Source organism: Lontra canadensis, unplaced genomic scaffold (genome assembly GCF_010015895.1).
Source record: "Lontra canadensis isolate GAN:19392208 unplaced genomic scaffold, GSC_riverotter_1.0 scaffold28, whole genome shotgun sequence".
NCBI lineage: Eukaryota > Metazoa > Chordata > Mammalia > Carnivora > Mustelidae > Lontra > Lontra canadensis.
The window spans coordinates 12,889,822-12,905,390 of record NW_022631022.1 but is presented as its reverse complement, the minus strand read 5'-3'; the positions used below and the strand labels follow the sequence as shown (position 1 = coordinate 12,905,390).

General features: G+C 37.6%; 1 protein-coding gene across 1 annotated transcript; it reads right to left on the bottom strand.

Annotated features, from left to right (window-relative positions):
• Nucleotides 1-437: 437 nt before the first annotated feature.
• Nucleotides 438-13,822, bottom strand: RSL24D1 (ribosomal L24 domain containing 1). The gene is made up of 6 exons (XM_032864916.1): nucleotides 13,665-13,822; nucleotides 9,757-9,870; nucleotides 7,300-7,372; nucleotides 4,228-4,291; nucleotides 2,449-2,534; nucleotides 438-1,277 (listed from the first exon to the last, which is right to left on the bottom strand). The coding sequence occupies exons 1-6, from the start codon at nucleotides 13,743-13,745 to the stop codon at nucleotides 1,204-1,206; spliced, it is 492 nt and encodes a 163-aa protein (XP_032720807.1). The 5' UTR covers nucleotides 13,746-13,822; the 3' UTR covers nucleotides 438-1,203.
• Between the last annotated feature and the right edge of the window lie 1,747 nt (nucleotides 13,823-15,569).

The following is a 15,569-nucleotide window of genomic DNA, read 5'->3' as shown; positions in this document are numbered from 1 at the left end:
AAGATTGTAATTTATTCTAAGTTCTGTCCTCAAAAAACAATACAACTGAGTTACTTAATATCTTCAAAGTTGCAAATAGGGGCGCCTGGGTGGCTCAGTGGGTTAAGCCTCTGCCTTCGGCTCAGGTCATGATCCCAGGGTCCTGGGATCAAGCCCTGCATCAGGCTCTCTGCTCAGCAGGGAGCCTGCTTCCCCCTTCTCTCCCTCTCTGCCTATTTGTGATCTCTCTGTCAAATAAATAAATAGGATTTTAAAGTTGCAAATATTGTAGAAATACAAAAACATTACATATCCAGAATATATTTTTAATTAAAAATCTATTTCAGTAGTATGTGGGAGTGAGGGAATTATTTTCTTCCCACTAATACTTCCTTTACTTTTTTCTAAACAAAAAACTTGTAGTTACGTTAGAAAAAAGGATCTTATGTGCAAATAAATTGTGATGCTAAAACCATAAATTCTATTTTCCAAGAACAATTAGGAGCTTTATAAAAGAAAGCCACATAACATATCTTAAAAGACACTGCAATTCCTCTGCTTTTAAATCACTGCTATGCTGGAAAAATGTATTTGGTTCTATCCATAATCTCAGAATTAAGTATTCTCCAAAGTGGAAAGTATACGGTGCCACTTCAGGAGCACACTATTCAGCTCTTACCCCCCGCACTAAGAGCTGCCTATCAAAACAGTTAAAGCAGGTCAACACAGTCCAACATAATTAAGTTTCAATAGGTGAGGCCAATATGCTCTTCTAAGATGCTAAGAAACCAAAACAAATACTGAAATCAAAAGATTACTTACAGCTAATTATCATACAGGTTCAGTTCTTTGTTGTAAGCCCCCTTTCTATAATATTAATAAAGGGAATACTTTACTGCAAAGAAAATTTATTTTACATATTGCTAGCCATGAATTTTGTTGTTAGTTCACATAAATCTGCCTAGTACCACTATCCAAACAGCAGGACCATTGTATGTCCACATTTGTATTTACAAAGAGAATTTGCATGACTTACATAAATATAACTCTCAGTAGGTTTAACAATGGAGATGGAATCTAACAGCCATAATGATAGCAATGTAGGAGAGATGTATTTTTAATTACCTTTCATTTGAGTGACCTTATTTAAAATATAAATTGATAACTCAAGTTCCTGGTCTCCTAAGGAGATTTTCAAAAACACGTATAGAAACAGTGAGATTTTTAAGAAACATCCTCCATGTCCACATCCTGTTGTAATTTCTGCACCATTTTTTCTTCCAGCTGCTTTCCTTTGCCTTAAAAAAAAAAAAAAAAATCAATGTGACCTTGCCAAACTTATACCAATACTTAATAAAGGATCTTAGATGTTGAGAAATTTAAGTATAGTTAACTAAACTTACACAGGTCTTACAATCTGCCCTGCATAAAGTAAGTATTCCATACACCCTCCTAACAACCTACATTTTAAATGAGGGAACAGAGACCCAGAGACAGATGAAATTGTACCAAATCACTAAGTAAGCCCATTAAGTCAAAGAGCTAGGATTGGAATCCTGGCCCTCTGGATCCAAAGTCCCTGCTTTTAACACTGTACTTATCTACCCTCAAAGCGTTACCTAAAAAGTTAAATAACAGTTCATTCCTGTTGTTTGGGGGTCAATTCATATCGCCTATACATGAAATAATGCTCCAGGATTTTGTCTATTTTGTTTTAATAAAATTTGGTACAAAAATTAATCTATTTAACCTATTCAACATGCAGTTTCAGAATTTGACCTTTACTAAAGTTTAGGCAGGGAATCATTCAGGAATCAACTCTTCAACTAAATCTCACCAAAATTTCTCTCCCTTCAGGTAATCTGCATAACTAAATTATATAACAGATGGTATCTGGTGCCTGCTGAGTAAAAACTGGTTTTCCAGCACCTCACAAAAGAAACTACGCACACAAACGACTGCCCAGGTGGATGACCACAGGCAAGTTACATAAACACACAAAAAAGGTTTTAAAACCCAAAACAGCAGTTCTCAAACTTGAGTATCAAAATCAGTGTCAGAACCCAGAGAGCTACAAAGGAACAGAAGCTCAGACTCAAAAGGCCTGGGCCTCCATATTTATAAATTCCCCCAATTAATTCCCATTCCAACAAAAGTTAGAAAACCACTCCTATAAAACAGTGTTCTTAATAAAAACAAATAGAAGCAAAGTCTATGAAATTGTTACTTGAATCTTTGGACTAGCTTATGAAATATGATTCTATGAAGAGGGAAAGAAACACCATATGCAATAAAATTGGGACTGGGAAATACAATGCATAAATCATATTTTTAAAAACCAAGTTGTATCATAAATCAGGTATTTACATAAAAAAACATAAAAAGCTGATACTCATTTACATAGACTGCAACAATGTAGATTTTTCATCTCTCTACTGAAAGAGAACTCCTGTGTAATGTAGTACTTACCTGCAAGAGGGGCCCGGATAAGATGAATGTTTTGTTTAACTTCTTTGATGTCCTGAACTTTCTGTAATTCTTTATTTTTCTTTAATCTAGGATAAAACATATCAAAGCCAAAATTTCAGTTACTTTAACTTCTTTAAAAGATATTAATAATTTATAAAAATAAATTTTATTAGCCACACAGATAAGCAATGAGAACTCAAAATTATTTTCTAGTTCCTAATAAGCATAACAAATCAGGATTTCTACACTACCAATTTGTTCATTGATTATATCCCTAGTATTGAGTTGGGGATAAAGTGGAGATTAATATATATATATATTGCTGAGTGAATGAAGAAATGGGGTTGAAAGAAAGAATTAAATCTCAGACATCAAAGTCTATTATACAAATAAAATGCCTAGATCTTTTCTCCTCAAACTGAGAATACACTGTTAACTAATTTTTTTAAGTCAGTAATTATAAGAACACAAAACATGTAAAACATTCATTTTAGACAAACAAGCTAATAGTCTTTCTCAAACATTTAGGCTCCCTTTTTGTAGCAATTCATTTTTTTAAAGCCAGAAAGCTGTTTGCACATGTTTTCTAAGACAGATTTAAATAGTGATGAGATAAAAAATAAGTAAATCTACTTTAAAAGAAAGACCAATTCTAGGCTAGGGCCAGGGAAGTGTAAGATGAGGCCACATCTTGTTAGCCATAAAGAAAGCACCCAAAAAAAGATGAGGAATTGTCAAGATGACATGGAAGCCTGCCTGAAGGAATTCCCACCGGCCAATCTGGAGCACTTGGAACATCAAAATAAATAATGACAAATAATTATAACCCACTGAATACCATAAGAATGAATGAATACACACAGATCTATGAATAAACAATAAAGGAATACATTTTGAAATTGTAAAAAGGAGAAGTTCTTTTATATGGGAAAGCCAACTAATCAGTGTAGAAGAAATCACTGAATTGGAAAAATCACCATTTAGCAACAATCACTATAATAACAGATTCAGACAAGGTTCCACTGGATGCTAACACCAGTAGGCACCAGTTTGAGAAATAAGGGACTCTTTGTAGAGTGTCAAAGTATTCCCCTAAGATATATACTGATTAAAAAGGAGGGAAAAAACTTTCCCTTGGAGAAAACTGGCAGATAACCCTTAACCAAGTGATCAGTCACTTGGGATAACATGTGCCTCCTAATCCGTATGTCTTTCTTATGTATCATTCCTATGATATTCTGGTCAAAAGTACCTAACCTGAATCTAATCATGAAGCAAACATTAGACAACCACAAACAGAGGAAAAGTCTATTAAAATAACTGACCTGTACTCTTCAAAAATGTCAATGTCATTTAAGAAAGATGAGAAAGTGTCCAGATAAAAGGAGCTTGAGGAGATATTACCATTAAACGCAATGAAAGATCCAGGATTGTCTGCTGCTATAAAGAACATGACTAGAACTGCTCAAATCTAAATAAAGTCTGTAGGTTATATAATAGTATTGTTGAATATTAATTTCCTGATTTTGGTAACTATACTACAGTTAAAAAAGAACATGTTCTTATATTTAGAATATATACACTGAAATATCCTCAGGAAAAGGGCATCATGTTTTCAACTTACTATAGAGACAAGGATACAGTAAAGAATATACAAAAGTTCTTTATAGTATTCTTAATTTTCTGAGGTTAAATGAAAATAAAAAGTGGAAAAAAAAATTCTCTGGACTTCTAGTAGTAATTATTTTTCCGAGAGTTACTTGATACATATATTCATACCTGTTCATTATAAATTTAGCTTGGCGCTTCTGTTTGATCTCTTCAACTCTCTTCATTGCATCAACTACAAAAAAAAATTCATTAAGAGTTAGCAAATTTTTGCATATCCAAGCAAAAGCTTTCATGATCACTCCCTTTTATTCCCATTTAGAAATGTATTAAATGAAAAACTCATTGGAAAAAAAATCCCTACTAAAATAGCTAAAGAAGGCAAATACTCTTGGCTGACATCACTGTTAACTATCTTTCACAAATAAATCTCTATTTTTATTTTACAAAAGCCTTTATTGCTACGAAGTTTTCCTTCTACTTTAAACCAGCCCAATGCTTCTCAAACTTTACACAGAATGGATTAATGGCAACTAATCCCTTCTTAGCCTGTCCTCTCCATTAATAAAAGCACCATTCTGGGCATAAATACTATTTCTCTAAGTGCCTGGGATATGATCTGCACAGGATGAATATTGACAGAATAAGCCAATCATTTTACCATGTTCCCAACCACTAAAATCCAACTGTTCTGGGAATTGTGTAGAGGAGCTGATTCTAGAATCTATACCAGCACTAAGAGAAAATCTTTAAACAAACAAATACACATTTAAGTGTAACATACTTTTAAGTGTATTACTTAATACACATTTAAGTATAATCCGGGGTCCAGCAACATTGGCATTATCTGAGAGCTTGTTAGAAATGCAGAATCTTGGGCTCCACCCAGACATGCTGTATCACAATCTGCATTTTAATAAGACTCCCCAGACGGCCCCATGGGGGCACTGGTATTAAGGCGATGCTTCTGTGAATAGTCTTAAGACAAAGTCAACTCTACATCTACACATGCTAAATATGCCAGATATATAACTTTTTCTTTCTTTGCCTTTCAAAAGAAATTGATTAAGGATAAGGTCTAGTACTCAAAAGTATTTCTGTACCTTAGAGTTACTCAGAAGGGAAATAAAAACACAGAAGTGGCAGGTAAATCCTTTCCAAACAGTAAGACACTACATTTCCAAATATTCCATAAGACTGAAAAATTTTAAATGTAAGAAGCACCTGATACTAAAAACGATCTGAAATACAGAGACATAAGGGATAAAATACAAACTATTCTTACTTAGTATTCTTGTTTTGGAAGTTCTCCTACTGTTGACATCAGCATCTTAACAAAGGCTGCTCAGTCCCTATCTTGACACAATTTAAAAATGTAAATAATAAGTATAAAATTATTGCCAACAGATTAGCTTACAGACCTATGATATTGAAATAGGGGTTGTGGGAAATCAAATCTGAGGAGGCTATCTTGAAAGAGTAACAAAAAAGAAAAGGCCAAAATAAAATTCAATGGGATATAGAAATGTTTTAGGACCTTCTAAAAATGTCCTTGACAAGTTTGCCTTTTAGAAACACTGTAAGAATTCGTATCAAAAATGTGTGGTGACAGATGTCAATTAGATTTACTGTGATCATTTCACAATATATACAAATATCAAATCATTACATTGTACACCTGAAATGAATGTTATATGTCAATTATATCTCAATTAAAATAAAAGAATCCTATTAATCTCTTCTGAAATCCTTGAGTTTGAATCCGTTATTTTTTTAGCAAATAAACCTAGTAAAATCCACTGCTCTTCAGAAATTAACTCCTCCTCTAATTACAAAACAGAAGGAATGACTTTATTTAAAAAAACAAAACACCAAGAAGCAAAACACTTAAGGCCATGTGGAAAAGGCAATTCCAAAACTTGACTCTGAAATCTCCACATGGTCCAGGAAGATAAAAATCTTTTAGAGGGTGGCAAGTACTACCACAAAGCCCCTAATTTTTCAATTCCTCCCCCAAAGTGCTGTGACTGGGCAAAAGGAGATAAAAAGCCCTGCCTATGAACCATTCAAATCTGATAAAGCCGGGGCACCTGGGTGGCTCAGTTGGTTAACTGTATGCCTTCAGCTCAAGTCATGATCCCAGGGCTCTGAGATCAAGCCCTGCACTGGGGATGGGGGTGGGAGGGTGGAAATCCCTGCTCAGCAGGGAGCCTGCTTCACCCTTTCCCACCTCCCCTCCGACACTGTGCTCTCTGGCTCTATCTCTCTGTCAAATAAATAAATAAAATCTTATAAAAAAAAATTGGCAAAGTCCACAGGACTCTGAGCCCTGGGAACTTCTAATTAACAAAACCAACTATATCACCCAAGACTAGAAATGGCTAAAGATTGCAGAAGACAGCTGTAGGGAAAAGAAAAGTCAAAGCCAAGGGCCTCAAACATACACATAGGGGCTAGCTTAAGGAATGTGGTTTTACTACATATGGGATTTTTTTTTTTTCATTAGTCTCTGCCTACTTCGGAAAAATGAAAAAGACAAGGAGTATTATCCTTGCTTTTAACTTCAGTAGTCGATAGCTTGATTTATACCTAAGTCATGCACTTAGAAGTTCTCTTAGGAAATATAATTACCACCGTAAGTACTGTACTTTTCAATTTTACAGAAACATTACATTTTATAAGGTATACAGAATGTTTATAACCCTAACCAAATTATTTAAACTTGTATACCTTTGCCACACTCACCCCCAAAAAAGTATTCTCCACCTCTATTCTCAGATTTTTAAATCTTTTTATATCTTTGTATAGACACTCCAAATAATATAAAATCTAATAATTACATTTTTAAAAATATTTATTTATTTCAGAGAGGAGTGAGCAGGGGGAGGAGCAGAAGGAGAGAACCTCCAGCAGACTGCACACTGAATGCAGAGCCCAACACAGGGCTCCAACCCACGACCCTGAGATCATGACCCGAGTTGAAACCAAGAGTCAGATGCTTAAATGACTGAATCACCCAGGAGCCCTTACATTATTTTTATAATGGACACATCAGCCAATTCTGAAAAGGATTTGGGGCAGCTTATCATAAAAGATGCAAGTACAACAGAACCATTAAATGAGGAAAAGAATAAAAGCCAACCAATGAAAAGAAAATTAATATTTAAATATTAAACATTAAATTCAAAGCACTATCCCAAAACAGTCTCTCCTCAAAATTCCTGGTAATTTTTTGTGACTTACTAGTTTTATTCCATAACTCTCGCTGGTATTTGACAGGTTCATTTCTACGTTTTTCAAATTCAAATGAATTATCCTGTAAGAAAAGGAAAAATATGGTTCTAAGAGAGATACAAAAGGAAGCATTTCTTAAAAACTTCTCTTCGTCACCAAGAGTTGTGTTTCAAATCATAGACACATATTAAGATTTCCCTAGGGTGACCCTAGCAAATGCCAAGTTTTCATATCACTTCTCCTTTACACACCAGATGTACAAGACAGCCCTACTGAAAACATCAATCAATATAAAAGTGATTTTTAAGAAGACAAGAGAAGGAGGGTATCAGCCCCATCCTTCAGAGGGTCATATAACAATCATGAAGATTTCAAACAAACTGAAGAGGCTTCCCTAAATTCCCATTCCAAGATAAGACAGACTCACAGGCAGAAAACTTTCTATTAGGCTGAACCATATGAATTACCACTTTTCACAGATCAAAAGGAGTCAAACTTTGAGAACTTCACATTGTTGAACCTACACACCTATCATGTTTATACATTTCAGTATTGATATAGCTTTATTATAACATCAAAGTGTAAAACTACACATCTTCAAATAAATGTGGTGCTGTTCTGCATGACAAAATTTTCTCCCAGAAATTTTTCAGGCCCTCTAAATGTAGTTCGTATTTTGACAGTTAATAAACCCTACTTACCTCAAAACATGTGAAACAATTTTAGAGAAACACTACAAATTTCTTAGAAAAACTGCAGGTCTATTTCTTTATCTGAGATAGGCAAATGGAACAGCACTAACTCTGTATTTACCTATTTCATTTACATATACATGACCTGTTCAATCACAATAACCTCAGCAAGGACAAGGCAACTAACTGGTCACCAGCAAATGACTGTGACTGGCATCCTTTCTTCTCTCATGAAGTTGTCACCGGCATTTGAAGTGCTGTTTATTCTCATCCATACCGGAAATTATTTTTGTGACAATAATTGTGAATTGGCTTTGCACCTTGTCAAAAAATATTTTTCCCATTCGCTGAAAATGAAGCCAGGAAGGGTCTTCATAGCAACTGCATAGAGACTGCCCTTAGGAACCCTCACACACTGTTGGTGAGAAAGCAAGTTGTGCAGCCACTTCAGAAAACAGCATGGAGATTCTTCAAAAAGTTAAAAATAGAGCTACCCTATGACCCAGCAATTGCACTACTGGGTATTTACCCCAAAGATACAGATGTAGTGAAAAGAAGGGCCACATGCACCGAATGTTCACAGAATGTCCACAATCGCCAAACTGTGGAAGGAGTCGAGATGCCCTTCAACAGACAAATGGATAAAGATGTGGTCCATATACACAATAGAATATTGATCAATAGGACGAATACCCACCATTTGCATCGACATGGATAGAACAGGAGGAGATTATGCTGAGTAAGTGAAGCAGAAAAAGACAATTACACGGTTTCGCTTTTATTTGGAACATAAGGAATAGTATGGAAGACACTAGGAGAAGGAAGGGAAAAATGAAGGGGGGTGGAAATCAGAGGGAGAAACAAACCGAAAGACTACAGACTGCGGGAAACAAACTGAGGGTTTCAGAGGAGAGGTGGGTAGGGGAGTGGGTGAGCCCACTAATGGGTATTAAGGAGGGCACAGACTGCATGGAGCACTAGGGTGCTATACACAAACAATGAATCAAGGAGAACTACATCAAAAACTAATGAGGTACTTACGGTGACTAATATAATAAAAAAAGAAAGAAAGAAAAGAAAAGAAAAGAAAAGAGATACTGCCCTTAAAGGAGTAGAGAGGTGGGAACGAGGAAGTCATGGAGGGAAGGAACAGTTTAAAGATCTTCCTCCTTCAAAGGCAGCTTGCGCAGCAGCTTTCACCTCCTCCTTTTATAGGGGTCAAATGTGGACAAGCTTCACCAGGCCCTTGTACCAACCCAGTAACAACCTAATGATGGACGCTCATGTGCGAAATTCCCTCACCCATGACTTCCCATTATTTCTCCTTCAACACACACTTCCCTGCTCTCAAAGTCCTGTAAGGAAATCCAGAAACTAACAAATGAGTCTACAACGAATCTCATCAGAGCCCTCAATGGTATTAAGGAAGCCTTTAATCTGTTAGCTTCCTCTTAAAATCCTTGAGTAGTAATTTCCAACTTCACCCCAATCCATTTAAATTATTTTCCCTTTTGTGTGCAGGAACTAAAAAAATGGTTTTTTGAGAATAAGGAAAATCACTTCCATAAACTGAATTAGGAATTTTTTCCTTTACAGAATTCTGCAGATTTATGGTTTTTAGGATGTTACAATATTATTACAATCGCCAAATACAAATAAATCACTCACCAATCTTGTCATAGAAAATCTTGGTATAGGTAAATTACATTTAATACCTAATAATAACCTTCCCATACCAAAGTTAGTAATTATACTGATAGCTAACTATACTCACCACTGTAAGCTCTTTACCAGCTGCTTTACGGAATGCTTTAGTCCACCTGACCTTGCGAGGATTCCGCTTCTTTTTAAAGTTTTTATGACACTTGGATTTACAGAATCTGAACACCTACAAAAAAAGTTAAAATACTGGAGTCAACATTAAGAATGTTTCTATCCTAGGATGTTATGCATGCCATAAAAATATAGTGCAAAGTCTGAGAAATGACAATGATTCTAACAACTCCTTCTACTTACAACACCATTTAAAAATATGTGAGACATATAAGATTAAATGTAAAATGAACTATTCTTTTTTACTATTATTTGACTATCAAATATCATCACAACTAATGGCTCAAGAGCCCCAAGTATATGGTTAAAAATCACCAGTCATTTTTATAGATTAACAATAAAACCTTAAAATCATCATGAATAATAACAATGGTTTCAAGGAAAGTCATTTATTTAAATCCCTTCCTACTTAATAATAATTCTCAAATTTCACTTGCTATATACCTCAATGGGGGTGAAAGTTTCAAACACCTATTCCAAAATCTCCTTTGGTTCTTTCCATCCTTTTTGTTAACAGCACAAAATAATTTCAAAAAAGCAACTAACATTGGGTATAGATTTGTGTTCTAAAGTATTTACTCACAGGTCTACTAGGAAAGTTCTTCAATATTATAATTCTCTACCTTTATGCCAGAAGATATGACCCTTTATCAGTGCTAACTTATGATTTAATGATGCTTCAATGTGCCCCTGAAATGGCTTACTGGGACTCACTGGAAATCTAAAATACTTTATTCCTTTTTAATGTCTTAGAACACACTGCAATTTGTACGTGTAGAGGAAAGCTGAAAAGAAAAAGTACTACTTTAGAGTACTAGATCTTGACAAAGAATCTTAAGTTTAATTACCCTACCTAGAAGATGTGGCCCATAAAAAAAAGTCAAATGAGGTATAAACATTTCAAATTGTGTGTACAGATCACAAACCTGTGTGTATATATCACAAGCCAAAATACTTTTCATTTTATGTATACACTTTGTTCTATGGGGGAATTCAAGCAGGTCCCTATACACACTAGGACACAGTTTTCTTAGAACAGTATAATACTAGTTTAATCTGACCCAGGTAAGTACCTCCTAGAGAGGACAGGAGTCAAAACATGTCTATACTGTTGAATTAGTTTCAAGGCAAATGGAAATATATGCATACAAGTGGATCTCCTAGAATATCCCACTGTGAATTCACTATCAGTAAATTTTTTAGTATTTTCAGTCCAAAGGACTATTAACTTTTTAAGTAAAAGCCTCCTACATTTAATACCTTCTAGATAACTCCTAGACAAGTCCCCATTTCTGAGATATACCGAATGAGATGCCTGAACTGAACTCCTGGGTCTCCTCAATTCCAGAGCCAAGGAGAGTTACAGAGAAGTCTACTTGAACTCTATATCTAATAGATGTTAACTTAAAAAGAACAAGGAAGTATCTGAAGAGAATGGAATTACTGGAGATGTGAAGGGAATTCAATTCACAAATAAGGTTCTACTATGTACCTGATATTATCAGGTGCTAGAGATACAAGAACAATTAAAATACGATACTCTACCATGAGAAGCTTAGGCTAGCATTATTAATAGTCTCGATTTACAAAGGAGACGTTGAGAGCAGGATAGGGCATAAACAATACATACAATGATCATGTTTAAGTAACATGGAAATACAAAATAAGGGAGTGATTTAATCTATGGTGGGGTAGGTGATGGATAGATTGTGAGGCAAAACTTCATAGTCCTCTATCATCATCCTCAGTTTGCAACAAATGATCTAATATTTCAGCTTCAAAGTTCTTCAACTCTTTCTTAAATTCCACTGATTGAACACTTATTAAGGACTCATTAAGGGCACATGTATTTTCTATGTTTGCAAAGTACATGAAAATATGGAACACTAACACTAATTCTACCATTAAGAAGCCACCCAAGAAGCCTAAGAGGGGTGGTTTCTATGAGAAACAGTCTCAAAAGCTAAGAGAAAAAAGGCAAAAAAAAAGAGTGTCTATAAAAATGACCAGTGCCTAATCTGGAACCAGAGTGGGATGGCAGAAAGAAAGCAAAGACCACTATACTCTGCACAGGCAGATCGATGACCTCATAACTAAATGAAAGATGCAAAGATGATTCACACACGTCTAGCAAAACTGTCTAGACATATGACAGTGGTATTAATTCAGAAAACAAAAAAGATCTGAGGTAATTAGGAATTCTTTCAATAGGCTCACTGCTGGTTACAGACAGGATCTCCGCATCCAGTGGAAAATTCAGACTAGAGCTAAAAAGATACAGATTTGAGAATCATTAACACAGGAAAAAAAAAAGAAGAAGAAGAAGAAGAAACACCTATCTTCCTTAGTGCTTCAGGACCTCTGCTTCTTATATCCCCAGCTAACTCTGTTTGGGATCCACAGGTCTTCCCTAGAGTAAGATGGCTCCCAGCCAATTCTAACCTGTCCTTGCTAGCAATACAGACTTCCTCATCAATATAAATTACCACTGTGTCTGCCAGATCAACACCCAACTCTAGATAGCTCCCATGATCTGTTGTTTTAATTCCTATACCCACCTGAGAAGCAGTGCTCGACAAAAATCATAAAATTATGATGACCAGATCATCTACAAAGCCATCGTGCCCACTGTGAATTAAATGCCAACCTAACAACTATTTAGTTCATTTCTATAAACTTTTTATCATGTTCCTGACAACAGATATTCAAAAATCTTCTGCATGTTCTTTCAAGTTCCCAAACCTAGCTTTGGTCCCACACTTTCCGCAGGAACCCCTTGCTCCTAACTAATGATGTCAATATCTTCCATCTGTAAGAGATATACGGTGATGACATAGGATCTGTATTTCCTTAGCATATCAAAGTCACCTGTTTGGAATCCTAGACCCTCTTCTCCTCCCCACAAAGACACCAATTTAACAGAGCTAGTGGAAATGAAAAATCTTTTTTTTTTTTTTCACCAGTGCCCAGTGATTCAGAAGCAAATATGAGAGGTCGAATTCTGAGAAACAATGTATTAAATAAGCATAGAATGAGATTCATTCTGCTATAAGACAAATTCATGTATCATTCACAAAGTCTTTCGCAACCAGGCCTCGTAATTACGTTTATATTTTATGTTTATGTACGTACCTTTTTGTATACAGACTTTTATGTGTATTTATAGCCTTACCCCTGGCCTCTATCACAATATACAATCGACTCACTTCCCTAGAGACTGCTTCGCAGCGCCTCTACTCAACCGTTCACTTTACTTCCACTTAGAATGCACTCTCCTCCCTTTTTTTACGCAACATTCAAGACCCAGGATAAAGGACATCTCCTTTCTGAGCCTCTTTGTATACGACCCTCCCCAAGTCACCTGCGCCTTCGTAATACAGAACTACTACTAAGCTATAAGGTAACAGTTCAATCAACTTCTACACGTCACGGACATTCTCAGGTTTTATTCGTCTCTGTGGACACAGGCCTTAGTAATGATGCTTGACTGGGCATACATTCAACAAAGTCTGCTGAATTCAAGAACTTCACTCACGTACAAGAGAGACCAAACAGCCCAAACACACCCCCGGATTCCATTCGGCGCTGGCTCAAATAACTGGGGAACCTCGCCGCCGCCAGCCTTGTCCAAAGCTGGGCTGCTGAAAGGGCTCGGTTCGGGACACCCACAAGGAGAAATGCCCTCAGGTCAAGAACGAGGCCAGAGCTCCTTGTAAAATCACCCTCTTGTGAGGACAGCGCAGAAAACCCGACCCAAACGCTCCAGGAGTAGGAGGACCCGGCGTCGAGCCGTCCCGCCTCACGCTCGCGGGAGCATCGCACAGCGGGCGCTCGTCTTGGACGTCTCACCTTGCAATCGTTGCGGACAAACATCATGCCGTGGCCGGGGTAAATAGGGCCGGAACAGAAATAACACTTCTCAATACGCATGTTGAAACCGCGTGAGGTCCCACTGCCCAGACGCCGATCTTAAGTGGAAGTGACGCAGCTGGGTCACAGGAAGTGATTCTCTTCAATACCCGACCCGGAAAAAGCGAGCGTCCCTTCCTTGAGGGCCCTGGAATGCTGTCCGAATGTGACGGCGCCACCCAGCGGCCGGGGAAGCAACAGCGCTGCCGTTTGGCGCAGGCGCAGAGCTGCAAAATTGGCCTCACGACCCTCGCTTTTCCGGAGTGGAACGTGCTGCTGTTCTTTCTGTTCTTTCTGAGCTCGCTTCCACGGCGCCTAGTTTTCCTATAACGTACCCTATAACGTCATACCCTATAACATCAGCATTTACTCATATCTTATATGATTTGTGCGGCTGACTCCACCCACTGGGACGCCTCTAAGAACTCCTATCTCGGCAGCCTGCCCTTTTACCCGCCGGTGATTGACGTCCCCAGCGTAGCGGGGTAGCAAGCCGCACTGAGAACCTACTTCGGACATTAGGACCTACGCATAGGATTCTCTGAGGCTCAGAGAACGTTACCAGCAGTTGTTGAAAGACTCGTAGTAATTTTTTTTACCTTTTCTCCCCCTTTTAATTTATATACATGTGGTAAAAGGGAAAAAAAGACATTTTTGTAGGAAACAAAGTTTCGTTCCCTCGTCAGACCTCGAGATCTCATTCCCGGTGGCAATCGGCTCCTTTTATTACCTGTCAAAGATTTTCTGTGCTTAGACAAACATGTTTATGTCTGTGTGCCGGTGCCTCCCTCTTCTTTTTAACACTAATGAGCATCCTATTCACCCTTTACTGCATTTCACTGTGATCTGTCCCCTGTTATTGGAATAAGAGCTCCAAGAGGATAGGGTTTTTGTCTTCTTCTTCAGAGCTACAGCTCCAATATCTAGAATAGTTCCTGGCACATAAATATATATTTTATTATTAATGAATATTTAACATTTTTTAAGATGTATTTATTTGAGAAAGCGTGTACACCTGTGAGCGGGTGAGTGGTGGGGGGAGTCCTCCAGCAGACACCTGCTGGGTGTGGAGCCCCTCACCAGGCTCAATCCCAGGACCCTAAGATCAGGACCTGAGCCAAAATCAAGAGTGGGTGGCTTAACCGAATGAGCCACACAGGGGCCCCTAACATTCTTTTTCATAGTTTGTATGTATATGCTATTGTATGAAGGTGTCTTTTTTTTTTTTTTTTAAGATTTTATGTAACTATTTGACAGAGATCACAGGTAGGCAGAGAGGCAGGCAGAGAGAGAGGAAGGGAAGCAGGCTTCCCGCTGAGCAGAGAGCCTTATGCTGGGCTGGATCCCAAGACCCTGGGATCAGGACCTGAGCCGAAGGCTTTAACCCACTGAGCCACCCCGGCGCCCCTGAAGGTATCATTTTAATTGGTCGCCTATGGATGGACATTGTTTCCTATTTTTTTTGGTATAACAAACATCCTTATATTCCTGGCAAGACAGTCTACCTTATGTGAGTGGAGGTGTCGGCTCTTGGATTCCCCATGAAAGATTTACCTGAGGAACTGCACTCCAGTAAAGATAGAAGGGAAATAGAAAGCAGTTTATTAAGGCCAATATACTCTCTAGGTGAGAGAGTGGGCTGGCCCAGAGGTGGCGACTGCTATAGGACTAGAGGGGTTCTTTCTTTTTATAGGAGCGGGGGTCTTCTTCCAAGAGGCACGGTCTCTAATGGAGGCTGCTTCCAATCATTTGCGGGACTCCTCCCACAGTTTGGGGAGGGGGAGTTTTTGACCCTATAAGGTTTGAACCAAAACTGTCAAGGCAGCCTTTGCCCACTGAGTGGGG